This window comes from Salmo salar, chromosome 21 (assembly GCF_965601325.2).
Source record: "Salmo salar chromosome 21, fSalSal1, whole genome shotgun sequence".
In the NCBI taxonomy this organism is placed as follows: Eukaryota; Metazoa; Chordata; class Actinopteri; order Salmoniformes; family Salmonidae; genus Salmo; species Salmo salar.
In genome coordinates, this window is record NC_138311.1 from 41,211,546 (window position 1) to 41,237,114 (window position 25,569).

At 44.2% G+C, this 25,569-nt stretch overlaps 1 protein-coding gene across 14 annotated transcripts in view; it reads right to left on the reverse strand.

Moving 5' to 3' along the window:
- The window catches only part of LOC106582358 (CLIP-associating protein 1-B), a 146,951-nt gene that overhangs the window by 17,354 nt on the left and 104,028 nt on the right, over window positions 1–25,569 (reverse strand). For 3 of the 14 annotated variants that reach the window (XM_014165393.3, XM_045704762.2, XM_082967173.1), the window contains exons 15-32: window positions 25,249–25,326; window positions 24,514–24,681; window positions 23,909–23,955; window positions 23,520–23,693; window positions 22,394–22,420; window positions 20,000–20,107; window positions 15,382–15,438; window positions 14,366–14,530; window positions 12,560–12,664; window positions 10,994–11,056; window positions 10,305–10,408; window positions 9,828–9,851; window positions 9,314–9,425; window positions 9,036–9,168; window positions 8,185–8,248; window positions 7,650–7,813; window positions 1,059–1,137; window positions 647–790 (exon numbers count right to left, since the gene is read on the reverse strand). In XM_014165393.3, coding sequence (XP_014020868.3) covers window positions 647–790; window positions 1,059–1,137; window positions 7,650–7,813; window positions 8,185–8,248; window positions 9,036–9,168; window positions 9,314–9,425; window positions 9,828–9,851; window positions 10,305–10,408; window positions 10,994–11,056; window positions 12,560–12,664; window positions 14,366–14,530; window positions 15,382–15,438; window positions 20,000–20,107; window positions 22,394–22,420; window positions 23,520–23,693; window positions 23,909–23,955; window positions 24,514–24,681; window positions 25,249–25,326 — 1,816 coding nt within the window. The remainder of the gene's footprint in view (window positions 1–646; window positions 791–1,058; window positions 1,138–7,649; window positions 7,814–8,184; window positions 8,249–9,035; window positions 9,169–9,313; window positions 9,426–9,827; window positions 9,852–10,304; window positions 10,409–10,993; window positions 11,057–12,559; window positions 12,665–14,365; window positions 14,531–15,381; window positions 15,439–19,999; window positions 20,108–22,393; window positions 22,421–23,519; window positions 23,694–23,908; window positions 23,956–24,513; window positions 24,682–25,248; window positions 25,327–25,569) is intronic. The other 11 variants (XM_045704768.2, XM_045704765.2, XM_082967175.1 and 8 more) reach the window with 7 other exon arrangements.

Here is a 25,569-nt window from a genome sequence, read left to right on the forward strand (position 1 = left end):
TGTAGCTGTTTAAAATCACCAATGGCCTCATGGTGACATCCCTAAGCAAGTTTCCTTCCTGTCCTGCAGCTCAGTTCAGGAGGACGACTGTATTAAACCACCCATGTGTCTGGGTGGTTTAATACTGCATCCACATCATAATTATTAACTTGACCATGCTTTACGAGATAATTCAATGTCTAATTTGTTATTGTTACCCATCTACCAAACAATGCCCTTCTGTATGAGTCTTACAAAAAGCTCCCTTGTGCTTGAAATTCAATACTTGACTGAGGGACCTTATAGATGTTGTATGGGGGACAAAGGAAGAGGTGGTCATTAAAAAATCATGTCAACCCCTATTATTTCACACAAAGTGAGTCCATATAACTTATTATGTGACTTGTTAAGCCAAAGTTCACTTCTGAATAACTTAGCCTTGCCTAGACAAAGTGGGTGAATACCTATGCAACAACTATATTTTAGCTATTTAATTTGAATTAATTTATAAAATATGTAGATTTTTTTTCTTCACTTTGACATTATGGAGTGTTTTGTGTAGATCAATGACAAAAAATTACAATTAAATCTAGTTCAATCCCACTTTGTTACACAACAACATGTGAAAAAAGTTCAAGTGGTTGTAGACTTTCTATAGGCAATGTACCTTCCTGACGTCGGAGCTCTTAGGCTCTGTGGTCCAGGTAATGATGCGAGATACAGCCAGTCGGGTTTCACTGGAGTTGACAAAGTCTGTAGGATCCATCTGTCTTGCCAGTGATTCTATGTACTTCAGAATGGCCACCTTCACCTGCGTGATACACACATGGTTTAGCTTCAAGATTCACACAGTATTTAGCTACATGATTCACACAGACTGTTAATCTACATGATTCAAACAAAGTGTTAAGCTACATGATTCATACAGGCATTTAGTAAGTTTACTATTAAAATGTTTGACAATATCACCATGGCACTGTGTCTACTGGTATTTGAAATCATAAACTCTTAGAGCCTGAACCAATCCCTAAAACAAACAGAGAATCATCTAGCTAGGTGACATTCTATGCAAACTGTACCTTGAGGTTGGGTGTCTGTGTCTGGTCAACAATGAACCTCATCAGGATGTTGAACTGGTGATCAAACGGAAAAGACTCCCTAAGGAGAACAAAAACAGAAAACACTAACAGTTAGTGTATGAAATGACTCTCAAAAGGTGTTTTCACACACTGAGCAGGGTCAAATCAAACTCTACTGAGGTGGCCATAGTTGGGTCATTCTTATCAAACTGTCCATTTACAAAATGTCCTCTTGAATCACAAAAATTAGGATCTATACTTCTCTATTTCATAATTATGTTTTTTGATCAGATATTATCGATTTTACCAACATTTTCACCAAATGATTATTACGTAACAGTTTTCGAAGTCCAAAAAGTAATAAACAAATCAATATTTCAAATATATATATATTTTTTTTACATTGCTCACCTAATGAAAATGTGTGAGTTAAACATAACACTGAAAATAAAAATATTTCAAATTAAATTATACAAAAAATGTAACAATTAAATCTGACTTTTTCCCAATTAAAACTCTTCAGCCGTTTCCATAATGAGAAGGCCAAGTGGGGTAAAGGGGTTGTTTGAGAATAAGAACCTAATTTTGAAGGCATATAAGTGAATTATTTTACTTAATTTGTGCTCTTCTAAGTACTACTCCTCTAGGTGATGCATCATGGGTGAATAAAACTTGGGAGTATTTACAGGAACTTGAAAAAGTGTTGGGTAATGAGATATGTCCAGACACTATGTTTATACGTAATACATAGAGTTGAAGTCGGAAGTTTACATACACCTTAGCCAAACACATTTAAAAATCAGTATTTCACAATTCCTGTCATTTAATCCTAGGTAAAATTCCCTGACTTAGGTCAGTTAGGATCACCACTTTATTTTAAGAATGTGAAATGTCAGAATAATAGTAGAGAGAATGATTTATTTCAGCTTTTATTTCTTTCATCACATTCCCAGCGGGTCAGAAGTTTACATGCACTCAATTAGTATTTGGTAGCATTGCCTTTAAATTGTTTAACTTGGGTCAAACGTTTCAGGTAGCCTTCCACAAGCTTCCCACAATAAATTGGGTGAATTTTGGCCCATTCCTCCTGACAGAGCTGGTGTAACTGAGTCAGGTTTGTAGGCCTTCTTGCTCGCACACGCTTTTTCAGTTCTGCCCACACATTTTCTATGGGATGGAGGTCAGGGCTTTGTGATGGCCACTCCAATACCTTGACTTTGTTGTACTTAAGCCATTTTGCCACAACTTTGGAAGTATGCTTGGGGTCATTATCCATTTGGAAGACCCATTTGCGACCAAGCTTTAACGTCCTGACTGATGTCTTGAGTAGAGGTTGACCGATTAATCGGAATGGCCGATTAATTAGGGCGGCTTTCAAGTTTTCATAACAATCGGTAATCGGCTTTTTTGGACGCCGATTATGGCCAATTACATTGCACTCCACGAGGAGACTGCGTGGCAGGCTGACCACCTGTTACGCGAGTGCAGCAAGGAGCCAAGGTAAGTTGCTAGCTAGCATTAAACTTATCTTATAAAAAACAAATCAATCTTAACATAATCACTAGTTAACTACACATGGTTGATGATATTACTAGTTTATCTAGCGCGTCCTGCGTTGCATATAATCAATGCGGTGCCTGTTAATTTATCATCGAATCACAGCTTACTTTGCCAAACGCGTAATGATTTAACAAGTGCATTCGCGAAAAAAGCACTGTCGTTGCACCAATGTGTACCTAACCATAAAAATCAATGCCTTTAATAAAATCAATACACAAGTAAAAAATGTTTTACCTGTATATTTAGTTAATATTGCCTGCTAACATGAATTTATTTTAACTAGGGAAATTGTGTCACTTCTCTTGCGTTCTGTGCAAGCAGAGTGAGGGTATATACTACCCACCACTGCGACCTGTACGCTCTCGTTGGCTGGCCCTCGCTTCATACTCATCGCCAATCCCACTGGCTCCAGGTCATCTACAAGACCCTGCTAGGTAAAGTTCCCCCTTATCTCAGCTCGCTGGTCACCATAGCAGCACCCACCTGTAGCACGCGCTCCAGCAGGTATATCTCTCTGGTCACCCCCAAAGCCAATTCCTCCTTCGGCCGCCTCTCCTTCCAGTTCTCTGCTGCCAATGATTGGAACGAACTATAAAAATCTCTAAAACTGGAAACACTTATCTCCCTCACTAGCTTTAAGCACCAGCTGTCAGAGCAGCTCACAGATTACTGCACCTGTACATAGCCCATCTATAATTTAGCCCAAACAACTATCTCTTCCCCTACTGTATTTATTTATTTATTTTGCTCCTTTGCACCCCATTATTTCTATTTCTACTTTGCACTTTCTTCCACTGCAAATCTACCATTCCAGTGTTTTACTTGCTATATCGTATTTACTTCGCCACCATGGCCTTTTTTGCCTTTACCTCCCTTATCTCACCTCATTTGCTCACTTTGTATATAGACTTATTTTTCTACAATATTATTGACTGTATGTTTGTTTTACTCCATGTGTAACTCTGTGTTGTATGTGTCAAACTGCTTGCTTTATCTTGGCCAGGTCGCAATTGTAAATGAGAACTTGTTCTCAACTTGCCTACCTGGTTCAATAAAAGTGAAATAAATCAAATAAATAAATATGCAGCAGTTTGGGCTGCCTGGCTCGTTGCGAACTGTGTGAAGACCATTTCTTCCGAACAAAGACCGCAATTAATTTGCCAGAATTTTACATAATTATGACATAACATTGAAGGTTGTGCAATGTAACAGCAATATTTAAACTTAGGGTTGCTGCCCATTCGATAAAATACGGAATGATTTCACTGAAAGAATAAACGTTTTGTTTTCAAAATTATAGTTTCCGGATTTGACCATATTAATGACCTAAGGCTATTTCTGTGTGTTATTATATACTGCTCAAAAAAATAAAGGGAACACTTAAACAACACAATGTAACTCCAAGTCAATCACACTTCTGTGAAATCAAACTGTCCACTTAGGAAGCAACACTGATTGACAATAAATTTCACATGCTGTTGTGCAAATGGAATAGACAACAGGTGGAAATTATAGGCAATTAACAAGACACCCCCAATAAAGGAGTGGTTCTGCAGGTGGTAACCACAGACCACTTCTCAGTTCCTATGCTTCCTGGCTGATGTTTTGGTCACTTTTGAATGCTGGCGGTGCTTTCACTCTAGTGGTAGCATGAGACGGAGTCTACAACCCACACAAGTGGCTCAGGTAGTGCAGCTCATCCAGGATGGCACGTCAATGCGAGCTGTGGCAAGAAGGTTTGCTGTGTCTGTCAGCGTAGTGTCCAGAGCATGGAGGCGCTACCAGGAGACAGGCCAGTACATCAGGAGACGTGGAGGAGGCCTTAGGAGGGCAACAACCCAGCAGCAGGACCACTACCTCCGCCTTTGTGCAAGGAGGAGCACTGCCAGAGCCCTGCAAAATGACCTCCAGCAGGCCACAAATGTGCATGTGTCTGCTCAAACGGTCAGAAACAGACTCCATGAGGGTGGTATGAGGGCCCGACGTCCACAGGTGGGGGTTGTGCTTACAGCCCAACACCGTGCAGGACGTTTGGCATTTGCCAGAGAACACCAAGATTGGCAAATTCGCCACTGGCGCCCTGTGCTCTTCACAGATGAAAGCAGGTTCACACTGAGCACATGTGACAGACGTGACAGTCTGGAGACGCCGTGGAGAACGTTCTGCTGCCTGCAACATCCTCCAGCATGACCGGTTTGGCGGTGGGTCAGTCATGGTGTGGGGTGGCATTTCTTTGGGGGGCCACACGGCCCTCCATGTGCTCGCCAGAGGTAGCCTAGCTGCCATTAGGTACCGAGATGAGATCCTCAGACCCCTTGTGAGACCATATGCTGGTGCGGTTGGCCCTGGGTTCCTCCTAATGCAAGACAATGCTAGACCTCATGTGGCTGGAGTGTGTCAGCAGTTCCTGCAAGAGGAAGGCATTGATGCTATGAACTGGCCCGCCCGTTCCCCAGACCTGAATCCAATTGAGCACATCTGGGACATCATGTCTCGCTCCATCCACCAACGCCACGTTGCACCACAGACTGTCCAGGAGTTGACGGATGCTTTAGTCCAGGTCTGGGAGGAGATGCCTCAGGAGACCATCCGCCACCTCATCAGGAGCATGCCCAGGCGTTGTAGGGAGGTCATACAGGCACGTGGAGGCCACACACACTACTGAGCCTCATTTTGACTTGTTTCAAGGACATTACATCAAAGTTGGATCAGCCTGTAGTGTGGTTTTCCACTTTAATTTTGAGTGTGACTCCAAATCCAGACCTCCATGGGTTGATAAATTGGATTTCCATTGATTATTTTTGTGTGATTTTGTTGTCAGCACATTCAACTATGTAAAGATAAAAGTATTTAATAAGATTATTTCATTCATTCAGATCTAGGATGTGTTATTTTAGTGTTCCCTTTATTTTTTTGAGCAGTGTATTATAATTAAGTCTATGATTTGATATTTGATAGAGCAGTCTGACGGAGCGGTGGTAGGCAGCAGCAGGTTCGTAAGCATTCATTCAAACAGCACTTTCCTGCGTTTTCCAGCAGCTCTTCGCTGTGCTTCAAGCATTGCGCAGTTTATGAATTCAAGCCTATCAACTCCCGAGATTAGGCTGGCAATAATAAAGTGCCTATAAGAACATCCACTAGTCAAAGGTATATGAAAGACAAATGGTATAGAGAGAAATAGTCCTATAATTCCTATAATAACTACAACATAAAACTTCTTAACTGGGAATATTGAAGACTCATGTTAAAAGGAACCATCAGTTTTCATATGTTCTCATGTTCTGAGCAAGGAACATAAACGTTAGCTTTTTTACATGGCACATATTGCACTTTTACTTTCTTCTCCAACACTGTTTTTGCATTATTTAAACCAAATTGAACATGTTTCATTATTTATTCGAGACTAAATTGATTTTATTTATGTATTATATGAAGTTAAAATAAAAGTGTTCATTCAGTATTGTTGTAATTGTCTTCATTACAAATACACATATATAAATCAGCTGATTAATTGGTATCGGCTATTTTTGGTCCTCCAATAATCGGTATCGGCGTTGAAAAATCATAATCAGTCGACCTCTAGTCTTGAGATGTTGCTTCAATATATCCACATAATTTTCCTTCCTCATGATACCATCTATTTTGTGAAGTGCACCAGTCTCTCCTGCAGCAAAGCACCCCCACAACATGATGCTGCCACCCCCGTGCTTCACGGTTGGGATGGTGTTCTACGGCATGCAAGCCTGCCCCTTTTTCCTCCAAACATAACGATGGTCATTATGGCCAAACAGTTCTATTTTTGTTTCGTTAGAACAGAGGACATTTCTCCAAAAAGTACGATCTTTGTCCCCATGTGCAGTTGCAAACCGTAGTCTGGCTTTTTTATGGCGGTTTTGGAGCAGTGGCTTCTTCCTTGCTGAACGGGCTTTCAGGTTATGTCAATATAGGACTCGTTTTACCATGGATATAGATACTTTTGTACCAGTTTCTTCCAGCATCTTCACAAGGTCCTTTGCTGTTGTTCTGGGATTGATTTGCACTTTTCGCACCAAAGTACGTTCATCTCTAGGAGAAAGAACGCGTCTCCTTCCTGAGCAGTATGATGGCTGCGTGGTCCCCATGGTGTTTATACTTGCCTACTATTGTTTGTACAGATGAACGTGGTACCTTCAGGCATTTGGAAATTGCTGATTGCTGATTTCTTTTGATTTTCCCATGATGTCAAGCAAAGAGGCACTAAGTTTGAAGGTAGGCCTTGAAATACATCCACAGGTACACCTCAAATTGACTCAAATTATGTCAATTAGCCTATCAGAAGCTTCTAAGGCCATGACATCATTTTCTGGAATTTTCCAAGCTGTTTAAAGGCACAGTCAACTTAGTGTATGTAAACTTCTGACCCACTGGAATTGTGATACAGTGAATTATAAGTGAAATAATCTGTCTGTAAACAATTGTTGGAAAAATGACTTGTGTCATGCACAAAGTAGATGTCCTAACCGACTTGCCAAAACTATAGTTTGTTGACAAGAAATTTGTGGAGTGGTTGAAAAAAAAGTTTTAATGACTCCAACCTAAGTGTATGTAAACTTCCGACTTCAACTGTATTATAGTTGAATGTAAATATAAACATTTTATGATTTATGGACAAACTACAGCAACATACAGTATTTTGTGTTTTATTCAAACAAGTTTGGTTTTCTAAATGATGTTTTTTATAAAATGACCCGAGAATCTGAATTTGGTGTGAGAATGTACAAAATTCAGGCGAAAATGTCAAATGTATTTAAAATGAGATACTTTCCCAAAAACTAGACATCTTAGTACTCAGAATGATAGTTGATCATGGTTTTGTAACTAATTTTGCTATAGACATTTTAAAACTGGTTTCATGAGAAACCCCCAAGTGCTTGAACAATGTTGAAAAGGAGTGTAAAAAGACAAAATCCAAGCAAGCACAGTGTGGTTTGGGTCGGCATAGTGAGAAAATGGTTAGAGATGTTATCGGAGGGGGGATTTAGAGGTCCATACCTGGTGATGTCCAGAGCCTTCTGGACCTTGGCCTGGACAGACCCCAGCAGGTCAGCTCCCATCTTCTTCAGTAGCTGGGTGAGCAGGACGAACAGCCAGTCCTGCAGGTCTTCTCTGTGCACCAAGATAAAGTCCAACAGAGTCTCCAGAAACATACTAAACACCTGAGGGACACAGACACAGACACACACACACACACACACACACACACACACACACACACACACACACACACACACACACACACACACACACACACACAAAGCTACCATCAACACCTGACAACATAGCACCTTTATAAAAGTAACAACACAGGCAACAGGTGTCTGTACAGTAGAATATTGAAAGAATAAAAACACACACTTACTCTCTGTTGTTAAAATCCACACCAAAGCAGACCATGCAACAAAACACTCAATTAGTTTTCAGACAAATCACTGCAAAGCAATGGGTTTTTTAATGTCAAAAGTAAAAGTTATGAGTGAGTGTATCAATGTATTGATATGAAACTTTCAAACAACACAGGTGAACCTACCTTGCTGTGTGGATCTGCAAACATCCTGCTGAAGATCTCACATAGTCTCTTCAGCTCCACTCGGCTGCAACACACAAACAGCATCCACCGGCAGACATTAGTAAACACAGGCAGACATCACTAATAGATGTCAGAGAGGCTTGATTTAAAGCAGCTCCTTCAGGAGACAATGCTGCTGGCCTCACAGGGAGAACAGGCAGACATCAATAATAGATGTCAGAGAGGCTTGATTTAAAGCAGCTCCTTCAGGAGACAATGCTGCTGGCCTCACAGGGAGAACAGGCAGACATCACTAATAGATGTCAGAGAGGCTTGATTGAAAGCAGCTCCTTCAGGAGACAATGCTGCTGGCCTCACAGGGAGAACAGGCAGACATCACTAATAGATGTCAGAGAGGCTTGATTGAAAGCAGCTCCTTCAGGAGACAATGCTGCTGGCCTCACAGGGAGAGCAGGCAGACAAAATGCCTTGTCTCACTCCACTTTACCACCTGACGGGCGGCTTTATAGCTGCAGGGTCCTCGTGACCAGTCATTTCTCCCCCAATTAAGGAAAGCTATGAAAAGAAATACCCTGCTGAACTCTCCTTGGCAGGATGTCCTCTTTAAAAGTTGAACAATTTCAAAAAGGAAATGATCATTATATATGAAAAAGAATCAAGACTACTTCAAACCCTATCCACAGCTGGCAGAACATTGTTAACAACATCACTTCTACTATCTCCAATGCCATCCAAAAATACTTAGTGAACTATACATGACGGAGGTAGGAGCAGATCAGCATAGTTACAGCAGGAGGACACATACAATGACATGACTTCCAAAAGGCCCAACCCCCTGGCCCCGGACCCACCTGAGTATTCTTTGGTTCTTGAGTAGGTTCTGCAGACCCAGCAGCCCCTCCTTCCTCTCTGACCAGTTGGAGCTGGCACAGTGGTTTAGCACCTCCGCCACATCCTCCGTTTGACGCAGGTAGTGAGGGATACCTAGATAATAATAATAATATATACACCATTCAGAAGATTATTTTATCCAAGTGCATACATTTTAGTCTGTGTGAATCTAGCAGGACCCGAACCCACTACCCTTATGTTGCTAGTTCCATGTTCTTACTATCTCAGTAACACATACCTCCGTTCCTGGACCCGTACGAGCGCTCCGAGCATGCGCTGGACGCATCGCTGTTAGCATCGTCGTCAGAATAGATACCCGGAGACTCATACCGCCGCCTCATAGGCTTCCTCTGTTCGGAGAGAATGGGAAGGGATGGGTAATGGTGAGGTCATTGTTCATAGGACCAGGAGAGAAGTGGGACAGGCAGGCTAGAACTGTGGTCACTTGGTCACTCAAACTCAACCAGGAAGTAGGATTTAATGGGCTACGCTACGATGCCATTCACAATGAATGAGGTAGCCATGCAATTTGTTCCAACTCTTGATTTTTCATGATTGATATGAACATGCAGAGAGATGATTAAATGATGTTATAAGAATGCCTATTGTTAATAATATTTTATTGAATAATAAACTAAAATCTGCCAGCAATTGCTTTTGGCCAAATAGCAACATTTAGTGATGATACTTTGAATTTTTGTTGATTAGTGAATAGAATGAATAAACAAACGGTACACAAATTGGACAACTACCTTATTTCTGGAGTCTCCTAATAGCTGAAATTACAGGCAACCAAGCAGGAAAGAGAAAGAGGGATATTTTAGAGGGAAAATATCATGACTGCAGTCCTGCTTGGCAATAAGATAAGACATGTTTTTATCTACATGGTAACAATGTTGACTTTCTTGCAGCCAAAGTCTTTCTTGGAATATATACTGACATTCTGATTGCCATACACAAACACAGGCTTCATTTCATCTCATTACATTTTACTACTCAATGCAGTCTTTTCTGACAAAGGAAAAACAACCTGGGATTCATTTGTTTTTAGGAGGGCCCACAGTAAATATCTAAACACTGACTTAAAATGCATATGGTTTCCACATCAAGTCCTCAGCTATTAACTAGCATGCCTTAATGAGGGACTGACTAAGTGTCACTCTACCTTAAGACAAACGATAGTGATATCTTCAGAACTGGCAGCTGGTAAAAGTTGATTGGTGACTTACCAGTGCATCAGCCACAGCAGCCTCCACCTCAGTGCCAGTGTTGAGGACTCTCATGGCATTTACTGAGGCAGAGATACGGTCCTGGTGAATCAAACCAAACTGATCTGGGGGGGGGGGGGGGGGGGGTGAGTGGAGTAACACAAGAGAAAGTCAATGGGATCTTGCTCTAGGGAGACAAAAGGCAATTTGATGGGGTTTACAGACCATACACCAAAAAGCTTGAAACTAAAACACCAGAAAGCTTGAGTGATATGTATACAATGAATGGTGAAATAAAGATGACACCAACAGAAATCACCAGAGAATAATTAGTGCTAACTTGAAATGAAGATAAAAGAAACTGACACTTGCAAACGGGGAAATAAAGAACTCTTATATGAGATACTCAATACACTGAAGTACAAATACATCATACAATGTCCAAAAAGTCACTAACAAGGAGAAAATCATACAGATGGGGACAGGCCTTTTGATTACACAGTAACACAAGCTTTAAAAGAAAATCACAAAACATCATATTGAAGCACATAATATGACAAAGCAGCACGCTTACAGATCTCCTCCTCAAAAGTTTGAACAAAATATTGCCTCCTGTGGCAGGGTGGGCACAGCCCTCACAGCAACATGTATGGACTCATGCTGGCATAATCACTAAATGTGGATAGGAGGGGGTGGGGCATGCAGGTCACCTGACTGGCCGTGGGGGTCAGCCGTGGATAGGGCGCTGGTAGAGCGGGAAGTACGTCGGGAGGCTGTAAGGGACAGGAGGGGTGGATGACACCCGGGGCGTTAGTGACACGAACGCTACAGGCACCGTCCTCTGTAGTTGACTCAGGCTCAGTGCCTGGCTGCATTAATCCACTATGATTATGAGCAACCAACCACATCTACAACAGTCTGTTTAGGAGGGGCGGGTATCCCTCATGTATCCCACTTTGTCCCTCTTTTGTCCTTTTTTTGTTGCCCCCCATGACAAAGCAGTGACAAAGTTGTGTCATTTTCTGTGATGTGGCAGCAGCACAGGAGAGAGCTGAGAAGCAGGTCAGCAATGGACATTGAATAGGATGACACATACAGTACACTGTTTACTGTAGTCACTACCTTGTTTTTCTGCCTCTTGATTTACATTTATTATGAGATGTGCCAAATCATTTTTCATTGGACCAAAAACAGAATCCTAGAACATCCAGAGATTTTCGTGATCTTTCCATTTTGCTGGTCATTATATTACACATACAAAGGCACACAAATACTTAAATAGCTTAAGACTTGGAGAATTCCCAACAAGACAGACAGAAGACAGTACAGTGATTATATTCCAGAACCTTCGAGAGGGTTAGTGCATGCAGAGTAGATCAGAGCAGGCAAAAGAAGAGGTCTATACCCCTTAGTTCTAGAGGGGGATCTTCTATCTAGACATCCTGGGGTGTACAGGGAGGCTGGGACAGAGAGTAGGGGTCTAGAGGAGGGGACTGAGTGGCTGAGGAGTGGGTACTAGTGGCCCTTGCTGCTTACAGGAGGCCTCCTGGTGTCCGGTTGGTCGTGGTACTCACCAAGAGGCCTCCTGGTGTCCGGTTGGTCGTGGTACTCACCAAGAGGCTTCCAGGTGTCCGGTTGGTCGTGGTACTCACCAAGACGCTTCCAGGTGTCCGGTTGGTCGTGGTACTCACCAAGAGGCCTCCAGGTGTCCGGTTGGTCGTGGTACTCACCAAGACGCTTCCAGGTGTCCGGTTGGTCGTGGTACTCACCAAGACGCTTCCAGGTGTCCGGTTGGTCGTGGTACTCACCAAGAGGCCTCCTGGTGTCCGGTTGGTCGTGGTACTCACCAAGAGGCCTCCAGGTGTCCGGTTGGTCGTGGTACTCACCAAGACGCTTCCAGGTGTCCGGTTGGTCGTGGTACTCACCAAGAGGCCTCCAGGTGTCCGGTTGGTCGTGGTACTCACCAAGAGGCCTCCAGGTGTCCGGTTGGTCGTGGTACTCACCAAGACGCTTCCAGGTGTCCGGTTGGTCGTGGTACTCACCAAGAGGCCTCCAGGTGTCCGGTTGGTCGTGGTACTCACCAAGAGGCCTCCAGGTGTCCGGTTGGTCGTGGTACTCACCAAGACGCTTCCAGGTGTCCGGTTGGTCGTGGTACTCACCAAGACGCTTCCAGGTGTCCGGTTGGTCGTGGTACTCACCAAGAGGCCTCCTGGTGTCCGGTTGGTCGTGGTACTCACCAAGAGGCCTCCTGGTGTCCGGTTGGTTGTGGTACTCACCAAGAGGCTTGAAGCCCCGAGCAGGGCTGGTGTCTCGGCTGCTTTCCCTAGAGGTGTCCCTGCTGCAGCCCTGACTCATGCTGGGCCGGGGGATACGGCTCCTCGCTAGCATGTGGTAGGAGGAGAGAGGAGTACCAGGAACAAGAGCTTTACCACACAGCCTGGCTGTCAGTAGGGCAGTAGAACACAGGTTTGGGGTTAGTGAGGTGAGACCTGGGGATGGGGACCGGGGTAAGAGAGGGGGTGAGGGGGAGGAGGACTCTGGGGCATGGTGGTGGGTTGGAGTCTGCTGGACATCAGGTTCAATTTTAGAAACTTAAGTTAGCGCAAGTCCGTTTTTAAATGTTTTTGTTATTTCGTGACAAGGATTAGGTTGTCAATGAAAAGACGATTGGTATGACTGTAGCTTACAACAGATATACAGAGTTAATACACAAAATAAAAACTAAGAAAAAAAGTTAGAATTAAAAGAGGGTATAAAAATAAATATATGGTAAAAACACCAAAGAAAATTAAAGACAAACCATTATATTCAGTTATAACAAAAAATATGAACTGAAAATGACTCAGAAGAAGACAAAAGTACAAACTTAAAAACATTGCAACGTGTAATTGTCAATTTACTGATGTAAAAAAGGCGGCCTTCCCAATTCAGGAATGACGGTGACAACAGACTGACAGACAGAACACTGATAAGAAGCTAAGATGGGGGAGCTGTTTGGTCGATGAAATACACAGACCAATCAATCAAAGCAATAGAACAGGGCCAGTGACTCAGTCTGACTGGAAGGAAGGACATAAGCTGGGCTGCTGATGACAGAGCTTGACCTACAGAGGCTCATCCACGTTTCCTGAAAGAGGAGGGGCCACCCCAATGATGTGACATGCTTGGATGAGAGACCCCTCCCAAAACAGTGAGTTCTTCTTAGCTGCTAACCCGGAGAGACAGTTACAGTCCGTAGAAGATGAAAGACAGGCTCTTACCGTTCACCCCCCTTTCACACATTCAGTATTTCACCATTCAGTATTTTATTATTCAGTATTTTACCATTCAGTATTTTATTATTCAGTATTTTACCATTCAGTATTTTGTCATACAGTATTTTACCATACAGCATTTTGATATTCAGTATTTTACTATTCAGTATATTGTTATTCAGTATTTTACTATTCAGTATTTACATTTGCATTTTAGTCATTTAGCAGACGCTCTTATCCAGAGTGCCTTGCTTAAGGGCACAGACAGATTTTTCACCTAGTCAGCTTGGAGATTCGAACCAGCAACCTTTCGGTTACTGGCCCAACGCTCTTAACCGTAAGGCTACCTGCCGCCCCCTTTTGAGTTCAAAGGGTCCATAACCGTACTATGTGGGTTCCTTGCTTTCAAAGCTTATCTTTTGTGTTTATTCCGTTTCCTTGTTTTGTGTTTATGACCGGGAAAACCAAGATAGTGTATCTGAGTTTCAAAGGACACACTTGGTGTACAGTATATAAGGTTATGACTAGATTGATAGGAGTGCACAATGCCGACTTTGGGCATATCACCGGCATGTTTTGACACATACATGGCCCTCGACAGCATGTGTGTGGTATCCTATTTATCAGCATACATGTGCTGTCTGTTATGTATGTGTATCCAGTGTGTATGTGATACTGTATAATACACTGTTCATTAAGGCAGTTAGTTACTTTGTGCGTTGCTAGCAAATTACAAATCTCTTTTTCCTAGTATAGAGTGAATACATTATTTATTTTGTGTTTACATGCACAATGCTGAAATGGTGACGACATGCAAAGGTCCATTACCTAGTCCCAGTCGGCTGGGAGACGAATCTCTACTGCAGCCCTGGCTGCGAGGGACTTTGCTCCTCTTGTCTGCAGGGGTGCTGGAGGTTGCGGGGGGCCTGCTGATCCTCCCGTACCCAGACGAGTGGCCCAGAAGCTTTCCAGGGGAACTGGAGCGACTGCCAGCTGCAGGAAGGACAACACACAGGAGTCACAGGCAGAGAGTGAAACGATACACCCTTTCAGACACGATGGGTCACAGTGAGCAGAGCGACGCACCTCTTCATGGCATGCTGGGAAGGTTCTGTCACGGCTCAAAGCTGAATTCCCTCATTTTCTATCTCCTTCTTTCTGGGGGAATATTTCATTACTTAAATGTTTCTAATGGCATATGTCACTTTTATTGTAGTAATAAAATAATCATATACAACTCTTAGCAGACACTTATCTAAAGCCACTTACAGTACAGTGAGTGCATAATGTGCATGTGATTCCAGTGGGAATTGAACCCACAACTTTGGCTTTATTAGCGCCTCACCAACTGAGCACATATCTCTGTGTGTTTACAGTGCCTTGGTGATTTGGAGGGGAATAATCCACAGAATGTCAAACCAACACTTGAGGTAATGGGACCAATAACATTCTCGTTCTATCCTAACATAGATATTGGATTTCAGCTTTGATGAGATAGATAGGGAGGGACATACAAACAGTTCATAAACAGTTGCAGGACAAACAGGATGGGTTGAATCCAGGGTCTAACTGGGCTGTGGGAAAACCAACCAGTGATTACAACAACAACAACAACAACGGCATCAACAATGAAAACAGTTCAGAGAACACAGACAACAATCAACAATTGACAACAAAATCTACCAATCAAAACACTTGTGAGACTGTAAAATAATAAACATGCACTTGAGTTGAATGGAGCATGCTGGTATGACATGATGAGCCTAAAACTAAAATAATGAATTGATTGACATGCAGAGATCTGCACAGGAGGAAGGGACGGGACTAAGAACTGGATGCTTTACTCTGATTGGATGAAGTCCGGGCCTTACCACCGCCAGTGGGGTTAGCAGATCTGGATCCTGTGGTTGTTATGGTAGCAAGCGGCAGAACAGGACGTGAAAATAAAACGGTCAAATGTGACAGGGAGTAGTGTTAGCCCAGCATGCACTGGACCAGATGTTAACTGTGCATGTCATGTTACATCGAGGCTTCAGAGAGAGAGAGGGACAGAGGGAGAGAGAAAACCACAAACACATCTTGTGAAAGGGTGTACTAATAACAGGCGCTCCAAGTTCCTTCAGGATGATAAAATGTATGAGGTAAAACATCACACAGACTGACGAGAGAAACTGAAGAGAACCTAGTATATAAACTGAAGAGAACCTAGTATATAAACTGAAGAGAACCTAGTATATAAACTGAAGAGAACCTAGTTGTCACGACTTCCACCGAAGGTGGCTCCTCTCCCTGTTCGGGCGGTGCTCGGCGGTCGTCGTCGCCGGCCTTCTAGCTGCCACCGATCCATTTTTCCTTTTCATTTGTGTCTGTCTGTTTTGTCACACCTGTGTTCTGTTAGTTGGAGGTGCTCATCTGGGAGTCGAGACGGCAGGCCGAGCACTGTTCGGACACCCCAGGTGAGTCAGCACCAGGCTCACCCTGAGCCCCCTGTTGGTCACATGTATGTGTTCATTTCCCTTGGTTCAGATGGGTTTCCCTTGGTTCAGATGGACATGCCGTTCAGTGTGCACTCCCTAGATAGTCAACCATTAGGGTCAGGGGTGGTCAGGGAGGCCACGGCTCCACTGGACATGGTTACGCAGGGGGGTCATGAGGAGAGAATTAGTCTCTTCCTCATTGATTCTCCTGCGTTTCCAGTGGTGCTGGGGATTCCCTGGTTGGCCTTTCACAACCCCACTATTTCGTGGCAACAGAGGGCTCTAAAGGGGTGGTCAGAGGAGTGCTCAGGTAGGTGTGTGGGAGCTTCCATCGGTGCAACGACGGTGGAGAGTCCAGACCAAGTCTCCACCGTGCGCATTCCCCCCGAATATGCCGATTTGGCTATCGCCTTCTGTAAAAAGAGGGCGACCCAATTACCACCTCATCGACGAGGGGATTGTGCGATAAACCTCCAGGTAAACGCCGCACTTTCCAGGAGTCACATGTATCCCCTGTCCCAGGAGGAGACGTTGGCTATGGAAACATATGTCTCTGAATCTCTGAGGCAGGGGTACATTCGGCCCTCCACGTCACCCGCCTCCTCAAGTTTCTTTATTGTGAAGAAGAAGGAGGGAGGTCTGCGTCCGTGCATTGACTATAGAGGTCTAAATTCTATTACGGTCAGGTACAGTTACCTTTCACGGAGCACGCTTCTTCACAAAACTGGATCTCAGGAGCGCGTATAACTTGGTGCGTATCCGGGAGGGAGATGAGTGGAAGACAGCGTTTAGTACCACATTATGAGTACCTCGTCATGCCGTATGGGTTGAAGAATGCTCCAGCCGTCTTCCAATCCTTTGTAGACGAGATTCTCAGGGACCTGCACGGGCAGGGTGTGGTGGCTTATATCGATGACATTCTGATATATTCCGCACACGCGCCGCGCATGTGTCTCTGGTGCGCAGAGTACTTGGGCGACTGTTGGAGCATGACTTATACGTCAAGGCTGAGAAATGCGTGTTCTTCAAACAATCCGTCTCCTTCCTGGGGTATCGCATTTCCACATCAGGGTTGGTGATGGAGTGTGACCGCATTGCAGCCGTGCGTAATTGGCTGACTCCCACCACGGTAAAGGAGGTGCAGCGGTTTTTAGGGTTTGCCAATTACTACTGGAGGTTTATCAAAGGTTTTGGGCAGGTGGCTGCTCCCATTACCTCACTGCTGAAGGGGGGGCCGGTGCGCCTGCAGTGGTCGGCTGAGGCGGACAGAGCGTTTTGTTGCTTGAGGACTCTGTTTACCGAGGCTCCCGTGTGGCTCATCCGGATCCCTCTTTGGCATTCATAGTGGAGGTGGACGCATCCGAGGCTGGGATTGGAGCCGTGCTCTCACAGTGCTTGGGCGCGCCACTGAAGCTCCGCCCCTGCGTTTTCTTTTCGAGGAAGCTCAGCCCGGCGGAGCAAAACTATGACGTGGGGGACCAGGAGTTGCTGGCTGTCGTAAAGGCTCTGAAAATGTGGAGACATTGGCTTGAGGGGACTCAACACCTTTTCCTCATCTGGACTGACCACCGTAATCTGGACTACATCCGGGCGGCGAGGAGACTGAACCCTCGCCAGGCAAGGTGGGCCATGTTTTTCACCCAATTCAGATTTACGATATCGTATAGACCAGGTTCCCAGAACGCTAAGGCAGATGCACTGTCCCGTCTGTATGATACAGAGGAGCGGTCCATCGATCCCACCCCCATACTTCCGGCCTCTTGTCTGGTGGTGCTGGTGGTGTGGGAGGTGGACGCGGACATCGAGCGGGCATCTCGGTCGGAGCCTACTCCGCCTCAGTGTCCAGCTGGACGGAGGTACGTCCAGCTCCCCCATATTACCCTCGTTTCATGTGTCTCTCCTCAGGCCGGTGGTAGCTGGTCCGCTTCAAGAAGCTGAGGTGTGGGAGGTCACTCTGCCCCCCCCCCCAGACATCGAGGGGGCCCCGGCGTACGCAGTACGATCCATACTGGATACCAGGAGTCGGGTGAGGGGCCTGCAGTACCTCGTGGATTGGGAGGGGTACGGTCCAGAGGAGAGACGCTGGGTGCCGGTGAAGGACGTCTTGGACCCATCTCTGCTGAGTGAGTTTCACCGCCTCCATCCGGATCGCCCTGCACCTCGTCCTCCGGGTCGTCCTCGAGGCCGGCATCGGCGGGGGGGGCGGGGTACTGTCACGACTTCCACCGAAGGTGGCTTCTCTCCCTGTTCGGGCGGTGCTCGGCAGTCGTCGTCGCCGGCCTACTAGCTGCCACCGATCCATTTTTCCTTTTCATTTGTGTCTGTCTCTTTTGTCACACCTGTGTTCTATTAGTTGATTTCGGTGGGTTTATTACCTCCGCTGCCTGCTAGTTTTTGTGCGGGATTGTTTGTAAGTGTTACATTGTTAGGGGTGCGTGACTGCACCACAGGGTTTTCCTTTTCTCTCAGTAGTTGTACCGTTTTGATTTTGTTGTTTAGGAGTAGAGGTTTCTCCTCTGTGTGTAGCGTTACTTCCCTGTGTGTGGCGACTTTGTTTTGAGCGTGTCTCCCCTCATGTTGTTTGTTGCGTTGGGACTCATTTAATAAACATTTGTGCCACTGGGACTTCCTTGCTCTCCTGCATCTCCCTCCTACTAGGAGGTTCATAACACTAGTAAATGAACTGAAGAGAACCTAGTATATAAACTGAAGAGAACCTAGTATATAAACGGAAGAGAACCTAGTAAATAAACTGAAGAGAACCTAGTATATAAAGTGAAGAGAACCTAGTATATAAAGTGAAGAGAACCTAGTATATAAAGTGAAGAGAACCTAGTATATAAAGTGAAGAGAACCTAGTATATAAAGTGAAGAGAACCTAGGATATAAACTGAAGAGAACCTAGTATATAAACTGAAGAGAACCTAGTAAATAAACTGAAGAGAACCTAGTATATAAAGTGAAGAGAACCTAGTATATAAAGTGAAGAGAACCTAGTATATAAAGTGAAGAGAACCTAGTATATAAAGTGAAGAGAACCTAGGATATAAAGTGAAGAGAACCTAGTATATAAAGTGAAGAGAACCTAGTATATAAAGTGAAGAGAACCTAGGATATAAACTGAAGAGAACCTAGTAAATGAACTGAAGAGAACCTAGTATATAAACTGAAGAGAACCTAGTATATAAACTGAAGAGAACCTAGTATATAAACTGAAGAGAACCTAGTATTTTGGGGTGGCAGGTAGCCTGGTGGTTAGAGTGTTGGACCAGTAACCGAAAGGTTGCTAGATCGAATCCCCGAGCTGACAAGGTAAAAATCTGTCGTTCTGCCCCTGAACAAGGCAGTTAACCCACTGTTCCTAGGCCGTCATTGTAAATAAGAAATTGTTCTTAACGGACTTGCCTAGTTAAATAAAAATAAATTGTATATAAACTGAAGAGAACCTAGTATATGAGTTGGACTGCAGAGTGAAGGAAAAGCAGCCAACAAGTGCTCAGCATATGTGGGAATTCCTTCAAGACTGTTGGAAAAGCATTATAGGTGAAGCTGGTTGAGAGAATGCCAAGAGTGTGCAAAGCTGTCATCAAGGCAGATGGCTACTTTGAAGAATCTAAAATATATTTTGATTGTTCAACACTTTCTTGGTTACTACATGATTCCATGTGTGTTATTTCATAGTTTTGATGTTTTCACTATTATTCTACAATGTAGAAAATAGTAAATATAAAGAAAAACCCTTGAATGAGTAGGTGTGTCCAAACCTTTGACTGGTACTGTATATAAAGTGAATATGTAGTATGAGCTCACAGCAGACAGGATAAAGGTCATACAGGGGGTTTACATGAGAATGAGAGCAAATGGAGATGACATTGTGGATGGCTTCCCTGAGTTCAGACAGTGTGCTGTGAGGGAGTGAAATCGGTCTTGGGTTCTTTTGCTGACAGCGTGTGTGTGTGTGTGCGCACGCGTGTGTTTTACTCACGCTGGGACTGGGATACCATTTTGGCTCGGCTGCGCCCCCTGCTGTCAGTCGCAGTAGCGCTGGCTCCGACGGCACTGCCAGCGCTTGTCCTCCTCGTACGCACACGACCTGTAGAAAACAACACACACAGGGAGTTAGTAAGAGAGTTGAAGCCACTACACTACAAATGATACTGTATCCAAGCAGCTGTGCACCACAGTTCACCACGACACAAAACAAAGAAACTGCTTTAAACAGACGGTGACAAAAGATCTGGATGGGGGGGTTCTGAAACACAGACAAACATACTGAATATTTCTACACATTCACACATTCCCACAAAGAAATGCATTGGATCTGGGAAACGTTTGTCTAAAGCAACATCAAGACAACACAACTTTCTTTACAGTATGTTAAACTGTGCATGTTATAGACAATTTATTAGCAAAATCGCAAATAAAATGGCATTATCATATTTGCAATCCAGCCAAGTAATGTTCCTAAGAGCTAGGACAGCACATTGACTGATGCTGAGAAAGAGATTGGGGCGTTCAGATGTCTGCTAATTTTGGACTGTATTATCGAAAAAGTATTCTTACATTTTTCCAGCAAACCTCTCCAATTTTAGATACACAGACACACATGCGCTCACAAACACCACACGTTGAGAATATCTCTTTCCACAACAGCTGGGACTTGGCCCTAGATTAAGTAACACCTTAGCCCAGGGTTTCCCAAAGTTGGTCCTGGCGCCCCCCGGTGTACATTTTGTTTTTTGTCCTAGTACTACACAGCTGATTCAAATAGTCAACACTTGATGATGATTAGGTCAATTGAATCAGCTGTGTAGTGTTAGGGCAAAAACCAAAACATGCACCCAGGGGGAAACCCTGCCTCGGCCAATGACGAGTCTTATTACCAGACTTCACACACTGTTTAATAGAATGTGGGTAGAAGCAGTGACCTTCTATTCATTGGAAGATGTTTGATAAGCGAGGTTCTACTCAGTCAGAGTGTTGCACTAGATTCTAGAACAACTGCATTACACTACAGGATAGGGAAAGCCCTTTCTTTAAATGAACAACAAAGTCTATCAGTGATATCTAGATAATTATAAGAGTACGAAGAGGTAGAGGATCACCTTGAAAGGCAGGCAACACTAAACCTCAGCGACCTCTGACCCCTTAACACAGACCACTTACACACAGACAGAGACCAAAGGGTGGGTGAGTTTCACTGCATGCAACATTCACCTTTACATACCGTAATTTCCAGACTATTAAGCGCACCTGAATATAAGCCGCACCCACTTAATTTTTTTTAAAGTATTATTTTGAGCATAAATAAGCCGCACATGTCTATAAGCCGCAGGTGCCTACCAGTACATTGAAACAAATGAACTTTACACAGGCTTTAACGAAACACGGCTTGTAACAAAAATAAATAGGCTTTAACGAAACACGGCTTGTAACAAAAATAAATAGGCTTTAACGAAACACGGCTTGTAACAAAAATAAATAGGCTTTAACGAAACACGGCTTGTAACAAAAATAAATAGGCTTTAACGAAACACGGCTTGTAACAAAAAATAAAAAATTAGCAGTAAGCTTTAGTTGTCTTTTTGCACTGAGTCAATTCCTCACGCTGCTGTTTCCAACGTCTTATCATCGACTCATTAACACCAAGCTCCCGTGCAGCAGCTCTATTTCCTTTACCAACAGCCAGATCAATCGCCTTCAACTTGAAAGCTGCATCATATGCATTTCTCCGTGTCTTTGCCATGATGAGGGTGACAAAATTACTACCGTAATCAGAATGATGGGAAGTTTGAGAGCGCTCGATTTAATCTAAACAGTAAACAAAAAAGTTGTTTGACCTTAACCCGTTCGGCAATTTCATTGGTCTAATGAAAGCTTCATGCAGCCAAAAAACTGAGCACGTCACAGAATGTGTTTTTTTGGAGAAAAATAAATTGAAAGCGGGAAAAATCCATATATTAGCCGCGTCATTGTTTAAGCCGCGGGGTTCAAAGCGTGGGAAAAAAGTTGCGGCTTATAGTCCGGAATTTACGGTACATAAAACAGAGTCCTTGCCCTTCGCTAATCCCTAATAAAGAAAATGTAAAGGATAACAATGTAAAGAGGATAACAAAATGAGTTGTGTGGGGGAGGAGAGGTGTTATGGTGTGCTGTGCTGACTGCACATGGTTATCTAACCCTGTCTCTCATCAGTCATCAATGATTATTACCATGTTGGTCAAACATGCAGACCTACCATATAAAACACTAAATAGGTTGTACGGTGGTGTGTAGACAAGACAGAAAAGAGGAGAGGCAGAGGGGGGAGGGGGCTCAGCCGAGCCTTTGACTGTCCCGACAGACGCAGAACACACAAACACACACACACAGATCTTACCAGTATTCATTTTACCAGGTGTGCCATCTTTTGGGCATAAATCAAAGGCGGGTGAAGAGAGGTATAGAGTTAAACATTAGTACCAGTTAGCCAAGAGAGAGAGAAAGAGAGAGAAATAGAGCGAGAGGGAGAGAGAAATAGAGCAAGAGAGAGAAAGAGGGATAGAGAGAGAGGGAGAGAGAAAGGGAGAAAAAAGAGAGAGAGGGAGAGTGAGAGCGAGAGAGAGAGGTGGGTGGGAGAAAGACGTCTCATTAGTAATGGGACAGTAAGCAGTACACTCCACAGGGACGTGTTAGGGAAAGAACAGAGGGACAGCAACTGGATTGCAGGACTCCTCAGTATCAAATTGCCCAAATTTGGGGGGTATGTGGAGAGTTTTTCATCATTATTATCAAGGACTTGAATATTTATATAATGGTCAGTCGTCAAATCAGAGTGATTATAGGCAGCCATTTGACATGTTTAGTTTAATTAGTTTACAAAACTTTGGAGCCTGTCTATCTGCACATTTTGGCCTTTTTGTCTGTTTCTTGTTTCTCTACAGAGCACAGCTTAATGATGTCTAACTTACAACCCTCACATGAATTCATATCTACACACCAGTGGTTTTCCGATTTTAATTTATACTGAATAATGTAATTAAGACATCATGGTGACTTTGAGAAATGACTGTTCCAGAACTGACTAGTCGGTTTGACTGCTTTGTGTCTCTTTCTCTCCATCCGTGTCACACACTGACTGTCACACACTGACAGTCACACACTGACAGCCACACACTGACAGCCACACACTGACAGCCACACACTGACAGTCACACACTGACAGCCACACACTGACAGCCACACACTGACTGTCACACACTGACTGTCACACACTGACTGTCACACACTGACAGTCACACACTGACAGTCACACACTGACAGTCACACACTGACAGTCACACACTGACAGTCACACACACCGTCCTCTGCTCCTCTCCCCCACCCGCTGAAACCACAAGAACAGTCCATTTAAGTTTTTTTTTACACATGTATTTCACCTATCTGGATATCCGGAGAAATATCATGATATCATTAGAATAATAAAATCATTTTAAATGTCCATTCCTAGTGTGTGTCTGGTTTACCTAGAGAGGCGTAGGAGCCTGGGGGCAGAGCAGCGGCTGAGCTGAAGGGAGAAGCGGAGGGCACGGTGACCAGACAGGATTTGGCGCTGGCCGCAGCGTTCACATCAATGTCACTACGGGAACGCTGGAGAGAACCGCCAGGGTTAGAGTTCACCCTGGAACTCACCATCTTCCCTGCCATCGGGAAGACAGGGAGAACAGGACAGGTAGAAATATCAACCTATCATACCAACACATTATACATTTCATTAGTCTGTATTTAGTCTCACAGAGGAAAAAAATATAATCGGATTTGCAAGAGAGACCTGACATAACCCACAAATAGAAAGAGGTGGCATGAAATAAACAACGTGTTGAGAAATGAATCCTGTAGCAGCTAGTACTCTTACCCCTTGTCATGCCGCCTCCTATGACACTCTTAACAGACAGGGGCCGGCTGAGTAGAGAGAAGGACACACCATTATGGAGTTATTGTAAACAGCTCAGTATCCCCATACTTCACACTACCAAAAACAAGACAAAACAATGTCATAGGCCAGGGCTCAGACCCCTCGGATGATGTACGGAAAAACATGATTCAAACTGCCAGTGACATCATAAAAGGTAAAGGTCTGGACACCAGTTCAGGGATCAGACCCCTCTGACAATGAGGATGAAGATCAGCTCACTCTCTCCAGTCGTTAAACTGGATCAACCGATACAATCTACCTCAGTGTGTCCATGAGACAGACAGATCCATTAGTGGTGTCTTCAAATCAATGATACATTTTTCCACATCATCATGAATCATATGAAGGGATAAATAGAGCGGAAGGGATGGAGGGAAGGGGGAAGTAAGGGATGGAGTGGTGTCTTGAGGCTCTTCTGAAAGGAGGAAGAGGAGCAGTCTGACTTGGGGAGGGAAGGAGGGGTGGATGGATGAAGGGATGAAAGTAAACAGGGATGAGGGAAGGAGGGAGGGATAGAGGGAGAGGTAGAAGGAGGGGTATCTTACTTGAGGCTCTCCTGAGAGGAGGAGGAGGAGCGGTCTGATTGGGGGAGGGACACGACGCTGTCAGAACTTTTCAGGTGAGACTGGAGAGCCTTCTGATAGGTCGACTCCAGGGCCTGGAAAAGATGCTCCGCCTCCCGGCTGTAGTGGCCATGGAAACCCCAATAACACCTATGGATGAGGGAGGGAGGGGGTGAAGGTTTGAGGTCACATAGGTCACAGCCCCTCATATCTGTACATGAACAGAATTGTCAGCACACATTTTCTAAAATGTTTACATTTTAGTCATTTAGCAGACACTGTTATCCAGAGCGACTTACAGGAGCAATTAGGGCTAAGTGCCTTGCTCAAGGGCACATCGACAGAGCCTTGTTGGCTCTGGGATTCGAACCAGCAACCTTTCAGTTACTGGCCCAATGCTCTAACCACTAGGCTACCTGCGACCCACATACCTCTGATAGGTCACTGGCGGGGAAAGTGACATACTGTATGAGACGATGCCCAGAGGAATTTATATTCGTAAAATATAATATAAAATATATAAATTATATTCGTAAAATTCGTACAATAAGAGACACCGAGAGATGTCATTTTATTCCATATTGTCATCCACTTGTCAGTCATGAAATCATAAAGCAATATATTACTGTTTACAAACTGCAAAGACCAATTCATTGTTTTACTGAGGACAAATTCAGACAAATTTACCAAATAAACAACCATAAAAACAGAACTTACTTTCTGGCCACGGACCTGGCCTCTGAGTCGGCATCATGGATCCCTTTCTTGATGGTCTCCGTCAGAATAGCCACGTGCCTGTTAGGATAGCAGGGAAACATGACAGAGACAACTTCAAGTACAGCAGCCAGGTAACCAAAACTACACCAATGGAGAGGACACCCAGAATTCCTCACCCCCCCCCCTCTCCCCGAGACTCCTGTTAATACTCCTTTCTTCTCTCTCTCACTCTACTATCCCACAGCTCTTCTGCTATCCTCCACTCTCCTCCACGGGTGGAAAGTGACCACACAGCACGCTTTCTACATGCTTTTTAAACTC